This window comes from Podarcis pityusensis, assembly GCF_964106645.2.
Source record: "Podarcis pityusensis genome assembly, chromosome: 1".
NCBI lineage: Eukaryota > Metazoa > Chordata > Lepidosauria > Squamata > Lacertidae > Podarcis > Podarcis pityusensis.
The window spans coordinates 87,141,302-87,165,910 of record NC_138028.1 but is presented as its reverse complement, the minus strand read 5'-3'; the positions used below and the strand labels follow the sequence as shown (position 1 = coordinate 87,165,910).

The following is a 24,609-nucleotide window of genomic DNA, read 5'->3' as shown; positions in this document are numbered from 1 at the left end:
GGAAGCAAAGCTGTAGAGCAGGGGTAGGAAATGCAAATGCAAATAAAAAAGGATTGGACCATTTGGGGAGGACACATAAAGTACATTTACTTGTGCATATAAAAGAAGATGTAGCCACTCCGGTCTCTGTCACTCTGCACAGAGGCTTCTTGAGTTCTGGATACTTCCAAGTCATTGTATGTGAACCATACTTGCTTGCGAATGTCATACACATCACTAATATAGTGACCTTCAATATGATGGGGTAGAGAGAGAAAGAAAATATTAGAACACCATAGACTGTAGCTTCCAGACTACATTAAGTATCAGAAGTATTTTCAAGCCAATTTGTTTATTAATTAATAAACTGAAAGACAATAACACTCCCTAGTACAAACTGCATTTTGCTATTTTGAAAATGATTGATTTAAACTAGCAAGATGAATTCCACTTAAAATAGCTGGTTTCTCTTGGATAATTATTTCTATGGGCTTCAGTGAGCTTAACTGAATTGCTGAATTTAGGCAACAACCCTGTTGGTTCTGAGAAAACTGATTTTTTCCCCCAAGCACACAAAATGAAATATTAACAATCTTCTTCTTTTTCCCTTGTGGTTTTGGTTGCTGAAAAAACACAAGAGACACACTTTTCCTGTAGAGAGCAGAGCTATCAAGGAAGTGATGTTTGCCTTACCTGAGGAGGAAGTGTCTCCAATATGGCTGACAACACTAATGAGTCGATAGGAGTTGGGCAGCTCTCCTGTCTGAGGAAAAAGTCAATTATTAGTTTAAGTTTGCTCTTCTACCAGACTGAGAAAGGTAGGTAGATTATGGTTTAGCTACCATAAAATCTTTATTGCGCCAAACACTGGAGCAAACCTTTTGAAATATTGCTAATTTGCTCAGGTCAAAGCTTACGGGTAACTCAGGAGCAGAGAACATACAGCCTTAACTTCCTCTCATTTTTAAACTAGCTCTCATCATTGTTAAAACCCCAGAAACTGGAATGCCAACAATGCGCCAATGCAGAGCTCCAAAAGGCTCAGTACGGAAACTCTGACCTTACTGACCTTACCTAGGTCACAGCCTACAATGCACTAACAGGAAGATTTCCTAGAGGGCATGTGTAAACCAGCAGGGGGAGAGACAGCACAAAGAAACTATTCTGAAACATCAACAGAATACAACAGGCACAATAGCCAGAAAATTGTGAGGAAGAAGACTGTCTCAAACATCTCTACAACAATATTCAAGATGTATGAAGGAACAGTGGAAAAATAATTGTTTGCCTGCATTCTCTAAAAGGGAAGGCTAGTTACTGTCACACTTCACTATGTTAAAAATTGGGTTTTAGGAATGCAGGTTGAAGGGCTTGTAAAACCTTTTCCTTTGAGTATAAAAATAACCTTTTCAATTTATACAGCAAACAAACAAAACAAAACTTCAACATAATACTAAACAGGTGCTTGTATGATTACTTCACAATTAAGAAACTTATCTTACCAATAATGTAATTACTGTGCTGCATGAAATACCAGCTTAATTAACCCAGGGGTGCAGAGCCTGTGGTCCTCCAGACATTGCTACACTACAGCTCCCTTAGTTTCTGACCACTGGTCATGCTGGCTAGAGCTGATAGGAACTGGAGTTCAACAATCTATACAAGGCCACAAGTCCCCCCACCCCTGCTTAGCCAACAAATCAAGATGTGCATTTCCCCCACTCCATCCTTCTCCCTAAAGGGAAATCACTATTTCTCCACCCTCATCTCCAAGAGGAAGAGTAACTCATCCAAATGATGAGGCAGGCATTTGAACCCAAGTCTCAAACACCACCCACTGAGAGAACTTTACAAACAGTCTCAAAGATAGCTAAGGATATCATACCAAACAACCTGAACCATCAAAACAGAAAAGCTCCCCGTAAGCATTTATATATGCTTTTACTCCACGTATGGTAATAAAATGGGAGCTAGTCCCAATAGCCCAGACCATCACCTCAGCATTTCTTTTCAATTCCTCAGCTTCTGCTTCTGAGTACTCCATGTCCAGAACATCCTCATTCCCAGAGTCCTCATCAGAGCCAAGGCTGTCCAGAAGAGAGCTGTTAAACTCTAAACACCATGAAAATGATACTGTGTAAGACCCTTGATCATAAGCATATCACAAAACTGACAATATACCAGCACACCATTTATCCAAAATATTTCCCTCTCCTTTGCTAAATAAAGCACTGTAATAATGGGCATCAAGTAAATATTCTATATACACACAGCAAATAGTTTCTGTATTTTCAATTTTATGCAAAGAAACATCCTTTTAAGGCTTCGTTGAGGTACTGCTCTCAAATGTTGCTGCTCCAGTTAAAAGGTGGAATGCAACTAGTGTGCTAGCATCTTGCCTCTTAGCTCATGGCAAGAAGTGATCAAAATATAGAAATTTAATAGTTGCCGGACTGAGCAAAATACATGCAACTTTTTCTAAGTAGCGGGAAATTTTAAGCTTTGAGGTTCTGTAACATTTCCGCTTTAGTTTTCACAGAACTATCACCACCACCACCATCATCGCAATAATAATACTGTGAAGCCAACTCTGCTTACTGCTAAATAAAAAAGTTCTGCTTTGAGTTAATTACTTGCATATGAAAGTTATGCCACTTGTCATAGCTTTTGCTGTCGATCACCTAAACCAGGATTAAACCCCATGTTGTTAAGTTTTACAGATTTGGAAATTTGACATTCACATTTTTACCACTGACTCGGTAAGACAGGTCAGGATTGGTGGATCACAGATCAGCCTACATACAAGGCACAGTACAGTTGGTCAGCAGAACAAACTGAAAGGGAGAAGGAACCACAGAAAACAAGCTATGATTGCCTATAGAGCATTCTGCTACGCCCACAAATCCTACCAGCATTGTATCTACCTCTCTCTAGTAGCAAAAGCCTTCAGTAGAAAACCAGTACTTTGCATCTCTTAACTATCTGTGCTTTCATGCAGCAATGATATGAGTCAATTCCTTTATGTCCTGTAACTGTCTACCAAACAAACACATTTCCCCCCGTTGTATTCATTGGAAGGCAAAGAAAACTCACTTGGGGGAGAGCTTAAACCATTTACTTTTTACAAAGGCTTTTAAGCAGAGTTGCTGCCAAAAAATTGCAGAAAATGAAATTGGAATGTGAACTTAATGAGGATTCTCTGACAGAAAATGAGGAATTTCAAGGGAAGAAAAAAAGAAAGAATAATAAAACAATTCCACTGATCTGCATGTTGTGTTTCAGAGTTTACCAGCTGAATGTGCTTTTATATTGAACCTAAACTGGAAGGACTAGAGCACAAAGTAATACAAATGAGGCAAAGAACAAAATACCAGCTTCCTTTCAAGTACTGTGAGCAATTGTGGAATGATATGAAAACTCATCCCTATTTTCTCCTGTACATCTCACCTTGCAGACTTAATTCAGTGGCTCGTTTAAGGTCATCATCTTCTTTTTGTTCCCGCGCCTCCTGCTGGGGTAGAGAACCAAACTTAGTTCACTGAGACACTTCCTGTTCTTTTTATAGGTTCTGTTACTGCCACTGAGAACTATGCAACTCCAGTTTCTGCAACAAACCTAATTCCCTGTGCAGGCACGTTTGAGACCAGCCAGAGCCCAAATGTTCCACGGGGCCAGCTTTAATTAAAAGGTTGTTTAAGTTGCTCAAGTTTGGTATGCAACACAGCAAGTCCCCAAGTGCCACAACAAGCTCTCTACAGCTTTTCTTTTGAAAAGTCTTGAAATGAATGTGAACTGCTTGCAAAGCACAATAGTTTTGAACAAAATTTCCCACAATGTAGCAAAACGTATGCTACTCTCTGCCTAAAGCTAAATGAGGACACAAGCCATTAATGAAGAATGGAAAAATCTACTGCATTTAAGAAGAATTCTAAGAGTATCAGTGCTTGCAGCTTAACAAAAAACAGATTTCATCGGTAGGTGGCTCTGTATTCCCCAAAAGCCCTCTCACTTACTTCAATCAGGGCAGTTATAAGACAAACCCTTTTATTTTTAGGGTATTTCCCCTCATAATTCACAATAATTCCCAATGACTATAATAATAATAATAATTTATTATTTATATCCTGCCCATCTGGCTGTGCTTCCACAGCCACTGTGGGCGGCTTCCAACAAAATATTAAAATACAGTAATGCATCAAACATTAAAAGCTTCCCTAAACACTACTGTGCCTATTCAGCTCATCAGTTTGAAAGTATTCATGAAAGCTTTCAAATCCAACTTTACAAAAGCTCTTCAATGCTCCCCACCCCCCGCCAAAGATTAGTAAACAAAGGTCTCTTGTACCATGTTATGGAGCAGGCTAAAATAACCCCTCTTATACGTCTTCTTAAAGGAGACACTAACTGTTCCCTGTGATTTCCTATCACCAGAGAAGGAATCTCTGGTTGGCTGTTTTGATTTCCAAGTGCTTGTGAAAGAGCATTGGCTCTTACTTGTTCTTGGAGGCTCTGAGCCAAAGCCTGCTGTAGCTCCTGTTCCTCTCTTTCTCGCTCCATGTCATACTGTTGCAGCCAATCAACCTCCCCTTGAGTGCCTTCCGGAGTTTTATTTTCCTTATTCTCATCAAAATCTTTAGTTATCTCGGGGAAGTTGGCAAAACCTATGGAAACAAAAATACCACGTTGATGCTTTAATTTTGTTTTTAGCAGCAGTTGCAGGGGGAACTTTTCTTGGTGGTCACCAGCTAAGTCCTTTTCATTCTACTCAAGTCTCAGGAGCAGAGTGACATCTACTGGTATTTCAGGATGAATTCTGTCAAGGGGGGGGAGTGTTTTCTGCAGTGAAGAACATTTTCCCACTTGATCAAGCCTTTAAAAATGAGTAGTATTAAGTATTTTATTGTACACCTTTAAAAAAAAATCACACTGAGCAAAGATTATTTGCACCTATGTGCCTGAAATATGCAGCATGAGAAACCAAGCTCGTCCTAAATTTTGCCTTTCTGGACTTCTGATTTAATTTGCTATTCCCATTTTTTATTTTTACATTAAGTTTCTAAGAATGAAGAGAAATAGAAGACAATTTTTGCATGATTCTCCACATGGGTTGTCTTCTTTGTGTCTTCTTTTCCCTTTCCAATTATAAGCCAACACAGTTAAGTAACCTATGCTTATTTTTATAATAAAAGTGGAACTTAAAATGGATAGCCATATTTTTACATGTAAAAAGATCAACATAGGACAGTATCCAAAATGCTTCTGTTACTGCAAGGATTTGTGTTTGCATAAAAAAAACCTTCTACTTCCTCTCCCTGTGCCCTCCCCAAATCTGCTCCAGAGAACAGAATAGATTTATGGAGCTACAGGTAACTCTCATCATATTAGTAAATAATATTCTCTCAGACAAATGTCAAGTAAGAAAAAGAACCAGACAAAGTTGTCCCCTATCTCCATTGTTATTTATCTTGATGTCAGAAATACTGCTTGAGAATATAAGGAGAAATGAAAGGTATTGAAGTGGGATGTAGAGTCTATAAATTAAGGGCATTCGCTGATGATGTGGTGTTAACATTGAAACAACCATTGGAGAGCGTTCCCAAACCGCTAGAAGAAATTAAAAGGTTTGGACAAGTGGCAGGTTTAAAATAAATTCAGACAAAACTAAAATGTTGGTCAAAAACATGGATGAGCAGTTAAATTTTTTTTAGAAAGGTTGTCTGCTTATTTTGGAGTTGTTTGCTGTAAAGAATGTATATTATGTGAATAAAATAATAAAGGATTTTATTTAAAGAAGAGTGGAAAATGTTTACTGAATATATGGAAAATAATTGTACACAGCTGAAAACGCTGGCAGCATGAAGATAAATTCAACAAACAATATTTGATCAATGTAAAAGTGGAAAATTGATTTGAATGGTTATAGTAAAATATGCAGGAAAGTATTATATATAATATGAACCATGGAAGGAGAAGAAGGGAAGTCACTGGATATTTTAAAGTTTGTAAAATGATTTCAAAATGTAGAAAAATGATATTATTTTAAAAAAACTGTTTGAAATGTTACTTTTACCTGGCTCTGCAAGTGCTTTGGGCTTCTCCACATCCATAGGTTCCATATGATCTGGCAATTCCTGCAGCTCATCATCTCCAAAGCCAGTGTCTGGACTATTTGTGGGCTTGTCTTCATCATGGCTCAGCGACAGTGATGTTTCCCTCTTACTGATTTCCAGGACTGCTGCTAGAAGTTCCTCCTCACTCATTCCATCAAAACCAGCATTTGTTGGCTCTGAAGCCTTATCACTCTCTGTTTTGATTTTCTTTGAACCCTGCAGGTGATAAAGGCACAATGGTTTGGGTATGTATGACTACCACAGAGGCTGAGCTAACCACTCACAAAACTAGTGCGACATTTTCTTGAGAGCCAAAACTGTCTCTGATCACCAGATCTACAAGTGTCGGGTTTTCAGGACTGAAGAGGCACAGTTACGCCCTGAGAAGGGCTTCTCCATTTGTTACCACCTGATGCATTGCTGCATACACTGCAAGTGTATCTTTTCAGTGCATGTCCACACCAACTTATGGCTATTTGGAACTACTCTAGTATTTACACCAGTCCACGAGCCACTTCAAATGTTTGAAAATCTCTCCACACAAAGCAGATCAAGATGAAAAGAAGAATGTGTAAAAGAGCCAGAAAGTACCAGCAATGAGATGTCTGGCAATGTGAACCACGTTTTATGGACCTGGATTGTTCATTCCTCTTCAGGCTTTAATGCCATTTGTTCCCAACTGGGCTGGCACCCGCCATAGCTTTTCACAGTTGTGCACACCCACACAGAGACAGGCAGAGCGAGAGCACACTTTTCCCTATTCCTGTCTTCTCAATCATCAGCTTTGCTTATGGGCAATAAAGCAGCTTTCCTCAATCTGATGTCCTCTAGTTGTTTTGTATTCCAACTTCTAGCTCCCCCAACTAGGCTATATTGGCTGGGGCCGATGGAAGTTGTGGCCCAAAGTATATGAAGAGCACTAGATTGGGGAAGACAGGTAACAGAGTACTAGATTGGGGAAGACAGGTCACAGAGCGTGTTTGCTTCCCCTGCCCCTAACCCTCTCCTTACTTTCTCTAGTTCTTCTCGTTGCTGTTCCCTGCTTTGGAAATCACATTGTTTTTGGCTGTTTGCAACGGGACGTTTCAGCGGTTCATCTTCACTGTCTGAATCCAGGGTGCTTAGATTAGGACATTTAAACTTGAACGAGTACTTTCTGAAAAGTAAACACAGAACCTTTATTCCTTACCTTTGAAGGGACAAATAACATCAGGTTAAAAAAGGAGGTTTCACATAACAGCTATACAGTTTTAATACACGAATTCAAATAAATCCACCAACCTACAGCAATTCTACAATTCAGGTAACATCGACCCTTAACAATAAGATATTAAAAATTTCTTAATCCACATTTAGAATGTTCTGCACAAGGTAAGGATTAGTATTCCTGCAGCTCTTGAGCACCAAGATTACAAACTTCCGTCTGGTTCAATGGCATTTTCCAAGTCACTAATGGTTGATGGTGGTCACTCAACAACTTTTTAAAAAATGGTTTGGTAACCAGCTCAGCAATTTTGAACTGGTTCGGATATAATATACACAGGGCAAATCCACATCATACGTGTAAAGCAAATGACCTTCCCCAAAGAATCCACTGTAATTCCTCCCTCACAAACAGAGCTAAAAGTCCAAACACCCTTAACAAACTACAGTTCCCAGGATTGTTGGGGGAAGCCATGCGCAGTAAACATGCTTTAGGTGTACGGTGTGGATCTGCTCATAGAATGCTTCATGCTAAAATTTACTATTTCAGTGTAACCCATATAAAATACATGACACATCCTTTTCAATTGTCATTATGAATATGAAATGAGCTGGGTCAGTCGGCTTGGAAAACTGTGCATTAAGAAACCAAAATGTTTTGCTGAAGCCAGGTGCATTTGGGAGGGGCGAAGAGGAACATGGCTCATTCCCACAGAGAGGAGAAACAATTTGTCAGACAATTGGGATTGCTTCAGACAGGGTCTTAGCTTGAAACAGCTACAGCAGTAAAATATTACTTTTATCTACAATTTAACCAAGTGGAGAAAATATAGCTACCAAATGTCCAACATGCTTCAGCCTGCTCGCTAATCCCCACACAGAATTAATCTGATTATAAAAGCAAGGATGTACAATAAAAAAGTGAGGAGAATCAGGGTTGTTTTTGTATACTTATTCACTGCAGGTTCCATAGCCATGTAAACCTGTTACTTACCGACAGGGCGTGAAAATGCTGGCAGAACAGGAATTCACCATTTGGGATACTTTCAGTGGTCGAGAGCTAATTAAAACAAAAGCAGGTGTTTACTGTATGACATTTGAAAGCCAACTATGCATGACCATTCTGACGGTGACCCCAAACTCTAGTCTATATCTTTAAAAAAATGTGACAAGAAACCTTTGCACTGGATTAACAATACAATGCTACAAAATATATGTTAAAATACCTTATCCCTTTACACTTTTTGCAATGGTTCTCAGTAGGGCACTGCTGAAGCCTGTTCCTGTCTAACTCATTTTTCCAAATGTACACTTTATAGTTATCCTCATTCTTAAGCAATCCCCCACTAGCACCCTCAATTAACTTTATTCAAGTTCCTTGTTATGCCCTGGAAGTCACAGACCAGCGAGAACGACCTGCAGAACAGGACAACTGAGTCAAACCTCTAAGATCAAGTTGGTCAAACGCAATATAAAAAGGAAATGATCACAACCTTTTCCTAAAGAAAAGTATCTATCATGAAGTTTTTCAAAGATGTTTGTAGGCTTGTAGGTAAAGGAGGAATAAAAGGCGTAGCTTACATTGCTGACTGTGCACTCCACCCCAGATTAAGTGGGGACCTTGTGCTTTCTGTACAGTGTGACTGCAGGGTTAAAAATCTTGGTATAACCACTTGCTGTCCAACTTTGTGATTGAGGGAGTGTGCCACATTGAAGCTGTACCGTTTCAGGTGAAGAATCAAGACCCTTCAAGACACAAAAACAGTTGGAAACTTCATAAATGTCTTTTTAACAAAGATACAAAGGAGTTGTTTATTCCCAGACAGAATACTTATCCCACAACACAGAGACCTGGTCTCTTTCCCCAGCTTGCTATCAATACGTAATAAAACTGTGTGGGTGGGAAAGGTCATGAGAATATATAGTTTTTCATCTAGCATCAAAGTATGCCACAATTTTTGTTAGAATGAGAATTCTGCAGCTGCAAGTCCCTTCTGTCAAACAGGGATGCTATAAAGCATCCTCAAGGCCATCTACTGAACTCCTATTTTCAGGGCTAACATTATTTTGTTCTACATTTACAATCGAGCAAGGCAGACACTTTTAAACCAATATTAAACTTTTACCCATCATTCATTTTGTTCATCTTCTATATATCCTGAAAGTTACTAGTATTTTCATACAATTTTGTACCAAGACCATATACCTACCTGGGAAACCGACTGAATTTGTGTGTAACAAGAGCAGATTTTCCATTGCATTTCTCGCAAGAATATTCTATCTCCTCTGCCTAAGAGACATAATACAAACAATGAATGCAATACAAGGATTGTAATCTATCAAACCTTATTTTAGGAACAGGTAACTGTCTATCTCAGAAGTGCAGAGACCCACTTTCTATTTCAGAATGCAATTGACAAATAAATTGTATGGTTCACATTGATTATAGTGCTCTGCGGGAGGCTGGTGTCTGTCTAGCGCAGAGGCTACCCTGTGGACTCCAGCTTTATGGGAACTATAATCAGCTCAGATATATGACTAAACCCAACAGTATGGCCACACTGAAAGAAGTGTTTTGTTCTATCAATCAGTACAAACCCATGCATCTTCATTCAGCAGTTGCTCTGCTTTGAAAGGGGTTTACTCCCAGGTAAATGTGCACATGACTGCAGCAAAGGATTCATTAATGTGACTAGATACTGATGAGGTTTGATAAGCATATGTGTTAGATATTGTTGGTTAGAATTTTGCTGCTGGTCTCTAAATGGTTACATAAGTTGCCTTGAAGGTTCCAACTAGCTATTCTGTGAACCACCCTGAGACCCCCGGGTATAGGGAGGTATATAAATTCAATAAATAATTAGAATAACAGTAAGACAAATAAGCTTAGTTTTGGAAAGGTAGCCTTGCCAAGTGTGGGGTCAAAGCTGAGCAGTGTAGAATAATAAAGTTATTTCTTCTCAATATGTGTTCTCTGCGCTATTGTCCAAAGTAAGTACTACAATATACTTGGAGAAGTGTCGCTTATCCGAGATTCAAACACAAAAACTGGACAAATGATTCTAATATTCCTAACCAAAGGCAACTTCTCCTGTACTTGGCCACCCAGTGTCAAAGGTAGATTTATATACCAATTTTCATTGACTCTCTCTCTCTCATTCCACTCCCCATCTCCGTGCATAATTCACAAAGGCCTAAATTACTTAGACTCAAAGTAACTTAAAAACCATCCAGTTCCTCGTGCTCTACCTGGATCACTGAGATCCTCTGATGGGCACTTCTGGTGGCTCCCCATGCCCCTGTGATTCAGTTGGCCTTTACTAGGAACCAAGATTTTAATGTGGCAGGCCCTATGGATTTCCTTGCTAGACTTGTCAGGAATCATCCCAGCCTACTTTTAGGTGTTTCCTGAAAACTGTGCTATTCAGACAGGCCTTCAAAATGCAGATTTCTTTCACCCTAGCAGTTTTTATTAATGCTTTTACTGATCTTATTGCAACTTTGTATGTGGTATATACTACCATGTTGTACTTTTATGAAAATTGTGGCTTATAAATATTTAAATAAATCATAACATATGGAACAGATTATTGCTGCAGAAGCTTGGGCTTCTGTAATATTTTGAGTCTTGTTCAACTAATGCCAGCACCACACCTGACCAAACAGTGATTCCTACAAAGGACATAGGTCTTCACTTAGAGCTGATGGGGAACCCATGCAAATCTATGCATTCATCCTTAGCTTTGCATGAAGAAAAGAATGGATAGCAAGAAGTATTCAGACACTTTGATGGTGAGATGAGGGGGGAGGATCTGTTAATCAAAGATACGCTGAATGATATTAAAAAGCCTTGTATATTGCATACCCTAAAAAAGAGGTCCAAGGAATCTTGGATAGATCGAGACGGATGAAGTTTTTTTCTTCTTGGAAAGTCAATTGAAAGGTCATTAAACTGCTCCCGTTTGGTGACTGTTTCACCGCACCTGCATTGAAAAAAAAATGTCCTTGTGTATTTTAGTCTACCCACATATTCCCTATTCATTACAAGTTGTATTAGTAACTCATAAAGATATCCAAATTTCTGAGTATATGAGTCATACTCAGATATCTTAAGAATAAGCATTACATAAAAGATGTAATACCAGTCTGTAAAAAACCATGTAGAATAAATAAATACATATTTTGGCATATATTTAGTGGAAGAGGTAAGAGAAATAGTCTCACTGAATTAACTACCAAAGATAGAAGAGGGTATGTAATTGAAGCAATGAAACATGTAATTTATATTAATAGGAATTCTATATTGCTGTATTTTGTAGTTACTTTATTTAATATTATAAAAACCAAAATAAACATTAAAAAATAGAATAGGATATCAAAAAGAGGTCCAAACTGCAACTTCTTTGACAACAATAGCACTTATTAAAATGAAGTAGTTGTTTCTAACATTAACATTACAAAAGAAGGGTGGGAGAAAAGTAGAAAAGTATTTATCATTTGCGGCAAAAGAGCTAGAATTACAAAGGGAATGCCTAGTAGTAATGGGTATTACATGACAGCAGCATAGATGGTATAGCTCTCTAGGCATGAGATCCAGCACCACCCCAATGGATGTGATGGAATTCCCACCCACCCTGACTTCTGGAGCAGATTTTGGGGGAGCAGAGGAAAAGGAAAGGAGGAGACAGAAGCGTAGAACAATGAAACAAGGGGGGAAAACTGTTAAAATACTTACATTTTACATATGATAGAATGTTGAACTTCAAATTCTAAGTTTGCAATTACTGGGCATGTGTACACTCTGGTGGCTGACAAGTCATCAGATATACGTCCTAGAGAGCTGTCTTCACCAGATATTGGCTCAGTCTTCCAAGTTTTGTTCAGCTTCTCCACATCCTCCTTCAGCTGATCCAAGCACTGACTTAAGAATTCATGAGCATCCTAAAAACATGTATACATTTCCTTAGAATAGTGACTTTCAAGACCCATTCACACATGTATTTAAATGTATCTTATATATAAACCAAATTTATATTGGTTTCTTAATTCCTCAATTTCTTAAAGAGGGTGAGGTCCCAAACAATACATTCATACCAGAATCCACATATTCAGTTCAATTTGAATTACAAATATCCCAAATAACTAAGTTTTAAAACATAGTTTTAATAAAACCTAAAATTCTCCTCCTTACTAGCTCTGGGTACTTGTGGTTTTCATTTCCCCCAATACGTAATCACAACTTTGTTTATTTAAGGTGAAAAACAACAAAACAGAAAAAAGATCTAAATTTAACCAAACAAAAGCAAATTAAGAGAGAGGCTAAAGGGAAAAAAGAATGCAAAAAATAATAATAAACTAAACATTTTACTAAACCAAAACACACATTATGTGTATACAGACACGGGACCAAATGCATCTCATGCTTAAAGGGTATTTTTCAGTGGGAAATTGTACAATTTTATGCAACTCTTTTTGCATCAATATTTCCATAGTTGGTCACATCACCCCTTAAAATACTTCAGCTGCTAGAAAGCGAAATACTTACATTTTGCATGTAACCAGAGAATCTCTCTGCAGTAGCTGAAATTGCATTTTTCACCTTCTTAAGTAGGTCTTTCTTTACTTCAGGGCTACAAACATCTTTTTTAGCAAGTAGATGGGTAAAGCGCCTGGACAAATTAATGCAGTGACATTTAAATGTCAAAAAGCAAGTTAGGCATTGTTTAATGCTAAAAATATCTGCAAAATTAACATACCCTTAGAAATTTGTTCACACTCCTTCCCATTATATTGCATGTATTTTAAAATCAACTCACATAAAATATGTTATGCTTATTAGCAGGATCTTGTATGAGCAGTAAAAAAATGACTGGCTCAATACCCTTTTTATAGGAATGTATTAATTATTCAAACTTTGGTATGCCCCTCTCCACATAACCAGGAAACTTATGACTTACTGTTTTTCTAAGCATCCATTTATTGTGCTTGCAAAACTTTTTCAATACAATGCACACATCTATTCATTACCATAGCAAAGAAAGAGGAAAGAGCAGAGGCTCAATAAATGAGGAACTGCAGTAATAAAAGCAGCAACCTTAGAAAATATAGAAGTTTATCAAAAATATATGCAAGAACAGTTACAAATAGCACGCCAAATCTGAATGCTTCTTTTGAAGCTGTACTAGGAAAAAATGTTTACTTAACTCACAAAGCTGGTGCTTACCTAATAAGTGCATTGTTTGGAACTTTTTTCCATGGGATATTTTGTTTCAAAAGATCATTAGCAAATGATTGAATTGAAAATAGAGATTGTAAAATAGCATTCATGTAACAGGTATTCCCCAAGTTTGTAAACCTGTGAAGAAGCACAAGGTGACACAGTTGTTACATTGGAACATTTCCAACACAGATATTTCACACTGACTACAGAAGGTCAGCAAGCTTTTTCAGCAGGGGGCCGGTCCACTGTCCCTCAGACCTTGTGGGGGGGCCAGACTATTTTGGAGAAAAAATTATGAACGAATTCCTATGCCCCACAAATAACCCAGAGATGCATTTTAAATAAAAGGACATATTCTACTCATGTCAAAGACGCTGATTCCCGGACCATACGCGGGCCAGATTTAGAAGGCGATTGGGCCAGATCCAGCCCCTGGGCCTTAGTTTGCCTACCTATGGACTACAGTGTGCACACACATGCATACACACACTGATTAGGAGTAGGAGTCTGTCTGCTTGGAGTATGCAATGAATAACAATCATAACATTACACAACAGAGTGTGGAAAGATTTCTAAACAAACCTTTGTATGATGTTTATAGATAAGAGCCAATTAGATCCCAGATTCCATTTAGGCTTCTTAAGTAGTAGACCTGTACTTGTAAGGTCTATAAGCATGATCTTATAAACTGTCATTCAAACTACCCATAAGATGCTTGTGACAAATCCATCTGAAGATATTATTAATTTTCTTTAAACATAACAAAAAAAATTTTTTCTTTTTTACAAAAAGGCTCTTGAAACAAACCATGCAAGGAATGCAGAAGAGGGGGAACTAATAGATTTGTCACACACTGAGATTCCTTATTATCACAGATCTTTTCTAGAAACCTGATGGGCAATCCTCAATACAAGGAATCATTACTTCACATGTTTAATTTGCAGACGAAGAGGTAAAAAAGGAAATAGAAGAGGAAAAGATTTAGGACGATGGAAATACATTCAAAACCCTACTTGTAAAACAGGGAATGTTGTAAGAATGTAAGTACCGTATTTTTCTGTCTATAAAACGCCCCCATGTATAAGATTGGGGAGACTCAGATTTTAAAAAATGGGGGAAATGTATCCGTGTATATGACGCCCCCTAATTTTTTACATTATTTTAAAGGAAAAAAACCTAGTCTTAAACACAAAAAAATATGGTAACTCTGGTCCACCCTTGCTCACCGTCTTAATAATCTACAAAGCTATTAAATTGTTAAATACTGAGTTCGCGTGAACATAAGTGGCAGCCCCTGCTCAAAGGGACTCTAACTTAATGTTAAACACACAGCACAAACACAAAGAATAATAGTTTTTAAAAATGAAGACGTGGAGATATGGTGCTGGAAGGATATCTAGTTGTAGAAAAAGCTGACAAGTTGGATTTGTTTCTATGTAACCAATACCTAAACTGAGCACACACAGTGTGCCCACACACAGATACTGAAAATCTAAAAACTTACCCTTGCAGTTGCTGCTGTGGGTGAGTGGAAAGGGGGACACGTGGCTTGTTCCATCCCATGTAATCCTGGTTAGGTCTCATTTTTTTAACAGAGAGAGGGGCTGGCTGAGAGAGAAACCCCAAGCTTCTTTTCGCAGAAGGAGTCTGATTCAACAGATTAGTCCTATAAGGCGAGATGGATAAATAGCCACCAAATCCATCTCAAGAATAACAATGCCAGCTACTGCCACCAATGATATAGCAGCAGTCATATTCCATGAGCATTGAGGATGCTTCGAACGGGGATGTGTCAAAAGGAAGTTATCACAAGGTGGTCAGCCTCCCAAAATGTTTGTTCATTCTTCCTCTTCCTCTCACACACATAGGATGCTTTGCATCCACAGAAGGGCCATATGTGATTATGAATCACATTTATACAGCCTACAAAGACTCCTCTGAGTATTAGTCACAGACCCCACTAAACAGCAACACATTTCCAGTTCTCTGTTATAGATAAACCTGCTGGAAGTAGAAGTAAAAAGAATTCTAAATTCATTTTTCAACTTGCATGGTTTTTAAATATGTATAACAAGTTCTCCTTAAAAATACTTTACACTTGAAGATCACTTTTGGAATAAAGCATTGTGAAATAAAATTATGATGATGATGATATATGTATACTGCCCTTCATCCACAGATCCCAAGGTGGTTCATAACAGAAGAATACAAAATACATAATGAAACAAAAACCAATACCCCCCCAATAAATAAATGCCATCTGTTGCCCAAACACTTAAAATACGAAAACTTCCATTATTGCTCACAGTGCTAAACATACTGCAACAGAAGATGAGCAGAAATAAAATTTGTCTAGCATGCTGAATAACCCACAGGCATGGGAGTTTGAAGCATAATACACAGTTGTAGCACAGTTGTAAATGAAGCAGGCTAGACCAGTCTTAGCAAAAGTAATACCTGCTTTCTATCCCTTTAACCCATGGATGTGATTACTGGTCATACTGGATGAGGCTGAAAGGAGTTGTAGTCATAGAATCAAAGAATTGTAGAGCTGGAAGAGACCCTAAGGGTCATCTAGTCCAATCCCCTACAATGCAGGAATCTCAACACGCTCCCCCCCGCATCCAATCTGAAACTATACTGGACCTTGCTTAGCTTTGCAAATGTACTAGCAGTTTTATTGCTGCACCTTTGGCAGGCCACAGGTTACCACCCCTGCTCTAATCTCCTCCTAGCTAAATTACGGCCACCCATTCCAAGTTTTCCTTTGTGCACATTTCTGTAGACTATAATCAGTATTACTCTACCCAAGAAAGCTTAACATAAAGGTTTTCCCTGACTGTAGTGGCTGATTACTACCTTTTGGACAAGGCATTAAATGGCAGCCATAAGCCATATGCACCATTAGGTACTCTAGTCTTGTACATACTAAACAACCAAGAGGTTTTCTGTCACTGTAGAAAAGGAGCTTCCCTGGCCGCAGCTAGTAGATGAGGAAGATGCAACAACCCAAGAGCCACAGTTTTTTTTTGCTTGGGTACAAAGGTCTGCCAAAATGTCTTGCTAACTAGTATCAGGCTGATCTGCATGTGTGTATTTACCCATGTTAGGTAAGATTTATTGCTTTACTCTTGGTGTCCGGCACGCTCCCCTGTGGCTCTGCAGGTCGTAAAGCAATTAGCAGAATTGCACAGCAGTTCGTGTAGAAAGGGCAGTCAGTAAATAGGTCCCACACGTTTCTTCTTTCCTAATAGCACTTTATTTGCTCAAAAATAGCATATTTACAGTTCTTAGACACCATCTGATTGAAGCTGCATTTTTGCGACTCTCTCTCAGCTTGCAGCTGCGTAACAAAGCTGCTTTCACTTTTCACTCAGCTCACAGCATTCCAAGCTGCTTTCCTCACGTCCTGGCTTACTTCCCTTGTAAGCGCCTCCTCTCAGCCTCGAGACACAGAAGGTTAACCCTTCACTACACCCAACAACCCATTTATACAGGACAGGGCATGCGCTCTTATATCACCTAGATGTATTCAATTAGCACAGCACCCAGCATTTTATGATTTGCTTACTCCTGTGCAGAAAATGTTTGAAATGGTGCTAAGAGTAACATAAGAAGCTGTTTTCATGAACAAACTAGACCATTTAATGAATGGAGCACTCCAATGACCAAGAATTTGAAAGAAAATAGCCAAGGAATGCTGTACTTACCTGTCCAAATTAGAACTCCCAGCTGAATAATCCTTTGAAGATGATCTGCTTCCATAAAATGAAGAGGATTGTAAAGGCAAAACTCCTTAAAAGGAAAAAGAAATCAATTTCTGTAAGAACTGTCTTAGAAAGTAAACTATACAACTGTCCAACAGTCAATATTTCAAAGGAGATGCAACAATTAAAATGATTAGTTTCTGCCGAAGGCTTCATCCCTGCTATAAAATACTGCAATGGATAGATCTGCTAGGCAAAATACAGATATTTCACATCATATGAACCTTGGGAATCTTTTGCCCTTATCACGTCTCAAAACTCTATGCCTTGGCTACAGCAATGAGATTTATAAGCTACGTCATGGCTTCACTTAATCGCCAGAAAGCTTAGTTTTATGCAATATAAGTGGGTGTTTGTGTAACTATATTACACACAAAGTATTTTAAAACCCTCCAAGACAGGACATATGTGCTTTTATATTATATGTGGAGGCACAATGTAGACTATTAGGGTGGCTTTGCTAATCTGGAAACTTCAGATTCAAAGCCAGAGGAAGAAAGAAGCATGCCTTTCCCCAACATAGTTTCCAGCAAACATCTACTGAGTGATGATATTATAATTACTCCTGGAACAGTCAACTTTAGCCTTACTTTTTACTGAAAAGACACAGTGCATTGTTTATCAAAATAAATTTAAAATGCTATCTCCTAAATTTCAATGTAAGTACGGAATGTCTAATTTAGTTACTATCTCCAGGGGGAATTAATTTATTGATCACCATGGTGGAATAATAAGGAAAGTCAGTGGGAAGTCAGAAAAAAATTGCAGACTCATTTCTGTAATATGCAATCGTAGCACTCTCTCCTCCTCCTAATCCCCCATTTAAACAATTATCAGGATAAAACTCTCATTTGGACTTCCTTGCTTTCAGCTATCCTCAAGCATATGGTTTACATTTTAATTTTTGCCCTTCTAATGTTCCTCAAGTGAGAACAAAGATAATTTCATTATACAGGGACTTTTAGAAGCTCAGTTTTCAAAATAAAAACAAAATGTGTTTAGTTTTAACTAGTTAGCCATTGTACAAGATGGTCAAAAACAGTATCATTTTTTTACCTGATGTTCTATTCTCCTCAGTCTGTTTCAAGCTCATCTGTTTTTCCCTGCTGCTATATAAGAATTTCCGTGCTGGATCAGTCATGGCTTTGTTATTGCTGCAGATAAACCCATATAACTTTAAATAAGTTATGTAAAACAATACTGTACACCACTTCCCTTGGTTTAGATTTATTAACCACCATTACAAGTTCCCTAAAATCTCTGGTACAGTGGAACCTCGGGTTACGTATCGTCCACCTTACGAATGCTTCGGGTAACGAGCTCCACTAACCCGGAAGTAGATGCCCCTAGTTGTGAACTTTGCCCCGGAATGCGAGCGGAAGTCGTGCGCCAGTGGCGCAGCACCAGTGAGAGGCCCCATTAGCAAAAGCACGCCTCATGTTAAGAACGGTTTCGGCTTAAGAACAGAGCTCCAGAACAAATTACAGTGGTGCCTCGCAAGACGAAATTAATCCGTTCCGCGAGTGTCTTCGTCTAGCGGTTTTTTCGTCTTGCGAAGCAACCCTATTAGCGGCTTAACGGATTAGCGCTATTAGCGGTTTAGCGGCTATTAAAGGCTTATCGGATTAGCGGATTAGCTGCTAAAAGGCTATTAAAGGCTTAGCGGCTTAGATAAAGGGGGGGGGAAAGCGAAAAAAAAATCTCAAGACTCGCAAGACATTTTCGTCTTGCGAAGCAAGCCCATAGGGAAATTCGTCCTGCGAAGCAACTCAAAAACAGAAAACCCTTTCGTCTAGCGGGTTTTCCGTCTTGCGAGGCATTCGTCTTGCGGGGCACCACTGTACGTTCATAACCGGAGGTACCACTGTATACTATTCGGGGACTGTCAAATTTTGGGGGCCCATATGGAATTTTGAGAGGGTGTTGGGTGCACCAGCCTATCTGCTCACTTGTCTCCCCACCACTCCCTCAGACAGACAGTGTGTACACGCACACTTTTGCTTTTCTGTAGGGTCTGAGTAAGTCAGATCTAGTGGAACTAAAACGGATCTTCTTGAATTTGCATGGTTTTACCAAAAAAAGCATCAAATTGCAGCTTACAATGGGAGAGCACACAATAATTAAAAACTAAAACCAAAGTCAAAAATCCAGAAACTGCTAGCACCACAAAAATAATGACCCAAGGCATAGACATTTATGATTTGTGTATAGGATATGATAGCGAAAAACGAAACACACCCCTGGACACTAAGGTGACCTATGATATGATTGTAATTTTGAGGAGATACATTGTAAAAATTATAATGATTTATAAGGATCTGTGCCTCTGAGCCACATTTTTGCAATGTATCTGCAACATGATTTTTATGTTTTAGTGAATGGACACGGATACCTGTGGTTTGGGGGACTCCTGAAAAATCATAAAACAATTTCAAGAGAATCATTTTTGTAGATCCAACTTGTGTGTGTGCACACACATTACTTCTAACGTCCATTCTTTTTCTCTTTGGCATGCTCTCCCTCCTGACTCATATAGGATCCCACTTTCTTCTTCCCATCTAGAACTTAAAAGCATAGGAAGTGTTGCTGGATGAGAACGATGATCCATCTGGTCCAGCATTCTGGTCTCACAGTGGCCAAGAAAATGCTTCCAAGAAGTCCACAAAAAGGACCTGACTGCAACAGCACTCTTCCCATTTGTGCTCTCTTCAACTCATATTCCTGCCTCCCCTCTGGTTATGGTTTCCCTTCCGTCTCACAGAACACTCCCTTTATCCTACTCAGTCACTCTTCTTTCTGTTCAGTTGCTTAGGTGCCTGTTCAGAACTTTGAAAAGCTAGAGAGCTTAAATTAAAAGGAAAGGAAAGGGTGTTGCTCTTCTAACTTCATTTTAAGCTCTATATAGTTTGCAGGAGTGAGGAGAAGGTACAAAGACTTTGTGGGCCTCAGGGGAAGTCCTCAAGGATGCCACTGATTCCACTGGCAACCACAGCAATACATCTTGTTAAAAATACCATAACTACACTCATTGATGCTAAAAAATAATAATCTAGACTTACATTTTAATAGTAAAATTATAAAAGACCATTAGATTCAAATCACTCATTCAGTAATCACCATGAAGGGCAACTATGAAGAACATTTTTAACTGGCATACCAAACTAAAAACATACAACATTCCATATTTCTGAATCCTTACAATTTTCAAGTGCTTCATGTTTGCAAGGCATTATTTTCAAGTGCTTCATGTTTGCAAGGCATTATGAAATAAGAGTGAAGAGAGACTAAGGAGTTTCTTTCAACAGAATTAATGTGGGGGGAGGGGAATAAAAAGTAAGAACCATAACAACATACGTTGATGAATCATTCTCTTTTGGGTAATCTTCATTCATCTCGGAGGTAGGTGGTGTCCTTTTCCTTCTTTCACTGTTTATTGGGGGGGGGAGAGAAATCCTTTAGTCAACAGGGAAACAATGTGGGCCCAACTCACATTCTCATGCAACCTCCATAAGCCTTATCATAAAATGTAAAAATGGTTAACTGCCTCCCAGCTAGTTTAGGTAAAGCTTTTAGTACATTTTCCAAAGTGTTAATAAAGACATGGAAAAGCAGTTTACTAATACTATGTTCAAAGCTATTCATGTTTTAATGAATGCATATCAAAGGCTGCAGTGCCTTAAAAGTTTATTTTCATACCGGTTTTCCAACAGCCCTGTTCTGTGAGGTGTTGAAGCAGCAGAAGGACTAGAAATGGTAACTCGGTAGCCAGGCGTTCCAGTTACTGAAGAATTCTTAATGGATGCCCTTCCTGGGTTGCCAAGCACCTTACGAAGTTGAGTTTCATCTTTATTTTCTACAATCCCCTTTTTTGAAGGAGTCTATGAGAATCATAAACACTGTGATCAGTACAGCATACTGTATTTCAAATCATGGACCCATTTCAGAGAGTCAGTGGCACATATGCTATCAGCAGGCCACCTGGCAACCCAGCAAACACTGTATATGGATTACATCTGTAGTAACTGGCACTTTCATACAGAATTTATAAGCAGCTGCCATAATTTTACTGCAGTAGCCATATTTCAAGTAGCCATGATGACAGACTTCGCTGCAGTCACTGATTCACGCATAGGATCCCAAATGGACTGTGAACCTGCTAGATTACCTGTGTAGGCTAACTAGATGCCTGGCTGTATGTAACCACCTCACATCAGAAATCCTCTTTGGCTGGGTTGAATATTGTAAATGAAAAGCAAAAAGAATAGTAGAACAGTTTGAAGAACAAGATCTTAGGAGGCACCTCCTTACCGTCCAAATAAAGTTAAGATACAGGTGTGGTATTCAGATTTAGTCTCAATCGGCCTCTAACTACTATTCCTTTATTTGGCGGACTAGACTACAAGTGCTACAGAGTCAGAAGCAATATATATTCTTTAAGAACAGTGGCCTGAAACGGAACCTTGAACTTATCGTGAGTGTTCCTTCTCCTTGGAGATGGGAGAGCTTCCTGCGAGTGACTCCACCCATCAGTCTCCAGATGAAGGGCTACACTAAACTTCCTATCTCCACTCTTGGTGGGCAGGGGGGCTGTCTCCTCCCAGTTCGAAGACAAAATTTAGAAACAATTGCCCCAAATGTGTCCCGTGTGACATTCTAAATTGATCTGAAAAGGAAAGCATATGTGTCAAAGGCCACCAATATGGCTACTCCCCACACTGAGCAGGACAAGAGACCTTCTGGGATTGGAAGAAGTCAAAACTGGTAGCCAAGGCTGACAGACCCACCTACTGAAGGTGAACTTAGAAATGTCTTCCCTGAATAGATGAATGAAATAATAAAGTCTTTTGTTCTTCCCTACAGACACCAAGAAGGTTCTGCCTAATCTCTCTTAGGTGCAACAATTTGGGGCAGAAGGACGGGAAGCAAAGTTACTGTATTCTGTATAAGATAGTTTTAACCTTTGAGATCAGTGAAATCATCAACCCGTGGGAATAAAGGGACTTTTTCCATATCTGGTGGGAATGCCCACAGGCTGTTTTATTCTGGAATGAAATTTATCAGGAGATATTAAAGATTATTAAATACACAAATTCAATTTTTTCCCATTTATCACTACTAAATATGTGGACAGATAATATTTATTGTATACAGCAGATATAGAAATAGGAGCATAAGAAAAGAAAGAAACAGATTAAAATACCTGGTTTTCAATATATGGGAATTGCCTATTAGAATCCTTCTGTGTGGTTCTACTGCCCAGAACACCAAAACTGCCAGACCCTTGGGATGATTTCACAGCTACAACAAAAATACACCATTTTATGATTTTTAAATGTATTTACAATAAGTTTTACTAGCATTTTATTTTTTCACTAACAGTAGACTTTGTTTATAAAAGTTGATTTTAGCCTAAACAAGTAGTGAAGTCATTTCCCCACACTCCAAATCTATAATTAACACTAACCTGTATGAACTCCATTTTGAACAGCTTCCAGAAACTGCTTCATTTCCTCTGCATCCTTAGGTGATATTTTATCCACTGTCAGGTAACTAGTATCCTTTAATGATATAATCAAGGAACACAGTTTCCCTCTACTTGGTCGCACAGTCACATTTTTTATATTATGGTTTAGCTGTAAAACAGTAAGTATCATATGCATAGTTTAAAAGATACATATTTCCATACTAAGAAAGATGCATTTAAATATGCTTCACACTGACAAAGACTACGTATGTTCATATGCTATCCCACACTGTAAACAATTCCTACTCAGTACACTTTTAAAAACAATTCGCTCAGCTCCTATCTTTTCAATTTTGCAACACTTATATGTACATATTAAGGATAGTGAATATAACAAAAAACACTTACTAAAGAAAAAGTTAGTTTCCATTTATGAAGGACTTTTAAACCATAATAAATTTGTTTTAGTCTCTAGAATTTCTTCCCCCCAAAAGCAATAGCAGCAATGCTGGTTATCTTTCCAGACTAGACTACATATAAACGTTGTAAATAGAAGAAAAGAGATGAGCTGTGCACCAGCAGCCAGCTAGACATGAAGTGAAATCTTATGCAGGAGCTACTGTGGCCATTGGGGCTTACTCCCAGATTAGTGTGATAAGACTGTAGCCTTGGATACAAAATCCCCATGAATCTAAAATGCCACTATGACTCACAGCTAATTATGGGAAGAGTGTATACAGAAGAATAATCTAACAATGAATCTACATTAAGAATTTTCAATACTATAACCAGCAGAAAATGAAACAGACAACAAATAAACTTTTCTTTATTACCAGTGCCAGTAGTATCCTAATACCTAAAATGTTTTATCTCATTGAAAATCTTTTGTAAGCCAGTTTGAGGGCCTCTTGGAGCCACAAAAATAGGATTAAAATATTCTAAATAACTAAATAATGAAACATCTAGGTATTATTTTCTCCCAAGGTTTAGTTGTTGTTTTTAAAATCATCCTTGCTCTACGAGCACAGTGGTACCTCAGGTTAAGTACTTAATTCGTTCCGGAGGCCCGTTCTTAACCTGAAACTGTTCTTAACCTGAAGCACTACTTTAGCTAATGGGGCCTCCTGTTGCCGCCGCTCCGCCAGAGCACGATTTCTGTTCTCATCCTGAAGCAAAGTTCTTAACCCGAGGTACTATTTCTGGGGTAGTGGAGTCTGTAACCTGAAGCGTATGTAACCTGAAGCATATGTAACCCGAGGTACCACTGTGCATTGAACAGTACACCTCAATAATTCACAGTGCAATACAGTAGGATCAGCGTTCTAGAAAGCAGAAAAAAGAATAAGTCTCTAAGGAAAGTTCAAGTGACAGCTAAATGGACTTTAAAAGGACAGTTGTTCAGAGGCATACAGCTCCTGTACAACTTCAAAACAAAAGGCCTTTGAGATTCTGAGGTACCTGAAATATCTTTGGCATTCCTCCAGCATTGTAGTGAACCGCCAGAGTCACTTTGCTATCCTTATCAACTATTTCGAATGTCCCTTCTTTCCATTTTGTAGTCCCAGTCTGTATGCTGCGCAAGCGAATAGTCCCACGTAATTTCAGTGGAGCCATGTTTTCATACAACTAGTCTATGAAAATAATGAAGTTTGCTTTTAAACACAAATCCTGTTTTAGAAAGAAAAGAACGGGGGGGAATAAAAAAAGAAAAGAAAGAAAAGAAAGAAAAGAACGAAGTTAGCAGCTTCTCAATAACCATCTTCAAAACTGAGCAACTGTTTTAAATCAAAGAGCTATATTATTTTTACAGATAGTTATCCCATCTTTCAGGATATGTACTCAGTGTGCATGGACTCTTTTTGAAAT

The 24,609-nt window shown here is 38.6% G+C and overlaps 1 protein-coding gene across 3 annotated transcripts in view; it reads right to left on the bottom strand.

Moving 5' to 3' along the window:
• The window catches only part of USP37 (ubiquitin specific peptidase 37), a 32,123-nt gene that overhangs the window by 3,953 nt on the left and 3,561 nt on the right, over positions 1-24,609 (bottom strand). The window contains exons 2-23 of one of the 3 annotated variants that reach the window (XM_080980870.1): positions 24,202-24,411; positions 22,744-22,912; positions 22,480-22,577; positions 20,976-21,157; positions 20,634-20,705; positions 18,336-18,433; positions 17,223-17,307; positions 15,017-15,178; positions 13,516-13,647; positions 12,838-12,961; positions 12,028-12,233; positions 11,158-11,275; positions 9,503-9,582; positions 8,874-9,038; positions 8,287-8,352; positions 7,101-7,245; positions 6,050-6,305; positions 4,474-4,640; positions 3,427-3,490; positions 1,976-2,091; positions 673-742; positions 91-229 (exon numbers count right to left, since the gene is read on the bottom strand). In XM_080980870.1, coding sequence (XP_080836996.1) covers positions 91-229; positions 673-742; positions 1,976-2,091; positions 3,427-3,490; positions 4,474-4,640; positions 6,050-6,305; positions 7,101-7,245; positions 8,287-8,352; positions 8,874-9,038; positions 9,503-9,582; positions 11,158-11,275; positions 12,028-12,233; positions 12,838-12,961; positions 13,516-13,647; positions 15,017-15,178; positions 17,223-17,307; positions 18,336-18,433; positions 20,634-20,705; positions 20,976-21,157; positions 22,480-22,577; positions 22,744-22,912; positions 24,202-24,357 — 2,870 coding nt within the window. In that variant the 5' untranslated portion in view covers positions 24,358-24,411. The remainder of the gene's footprint in view (positions 1-90; positions 230-672; positions 743-1,975; positions 2,092-3,426; positions 3,491-4,473; positions 4,641-6,049; positions 6,306-7,100; positions 7,246-8,286; positions 8,353-8,873; positions 9,039-9,502; positions 9,583-11,157; positions 11,276-12,027; positions 12,234-12,837; positions 12,962-13,515; positions 13,648-15,016; positions 15,179-17,222; positions 17,308-18,335; positions 18,434-20,633; positions 20,706-20,975; positions 21,158-22,479; positions 22,578-22,743; positions 22,913-24,201; positions 24,412-24,609) is intronic. The other 2 variants (XM_080980872.1, XM_080980871.1) reach the window with 2 other exon arrangements.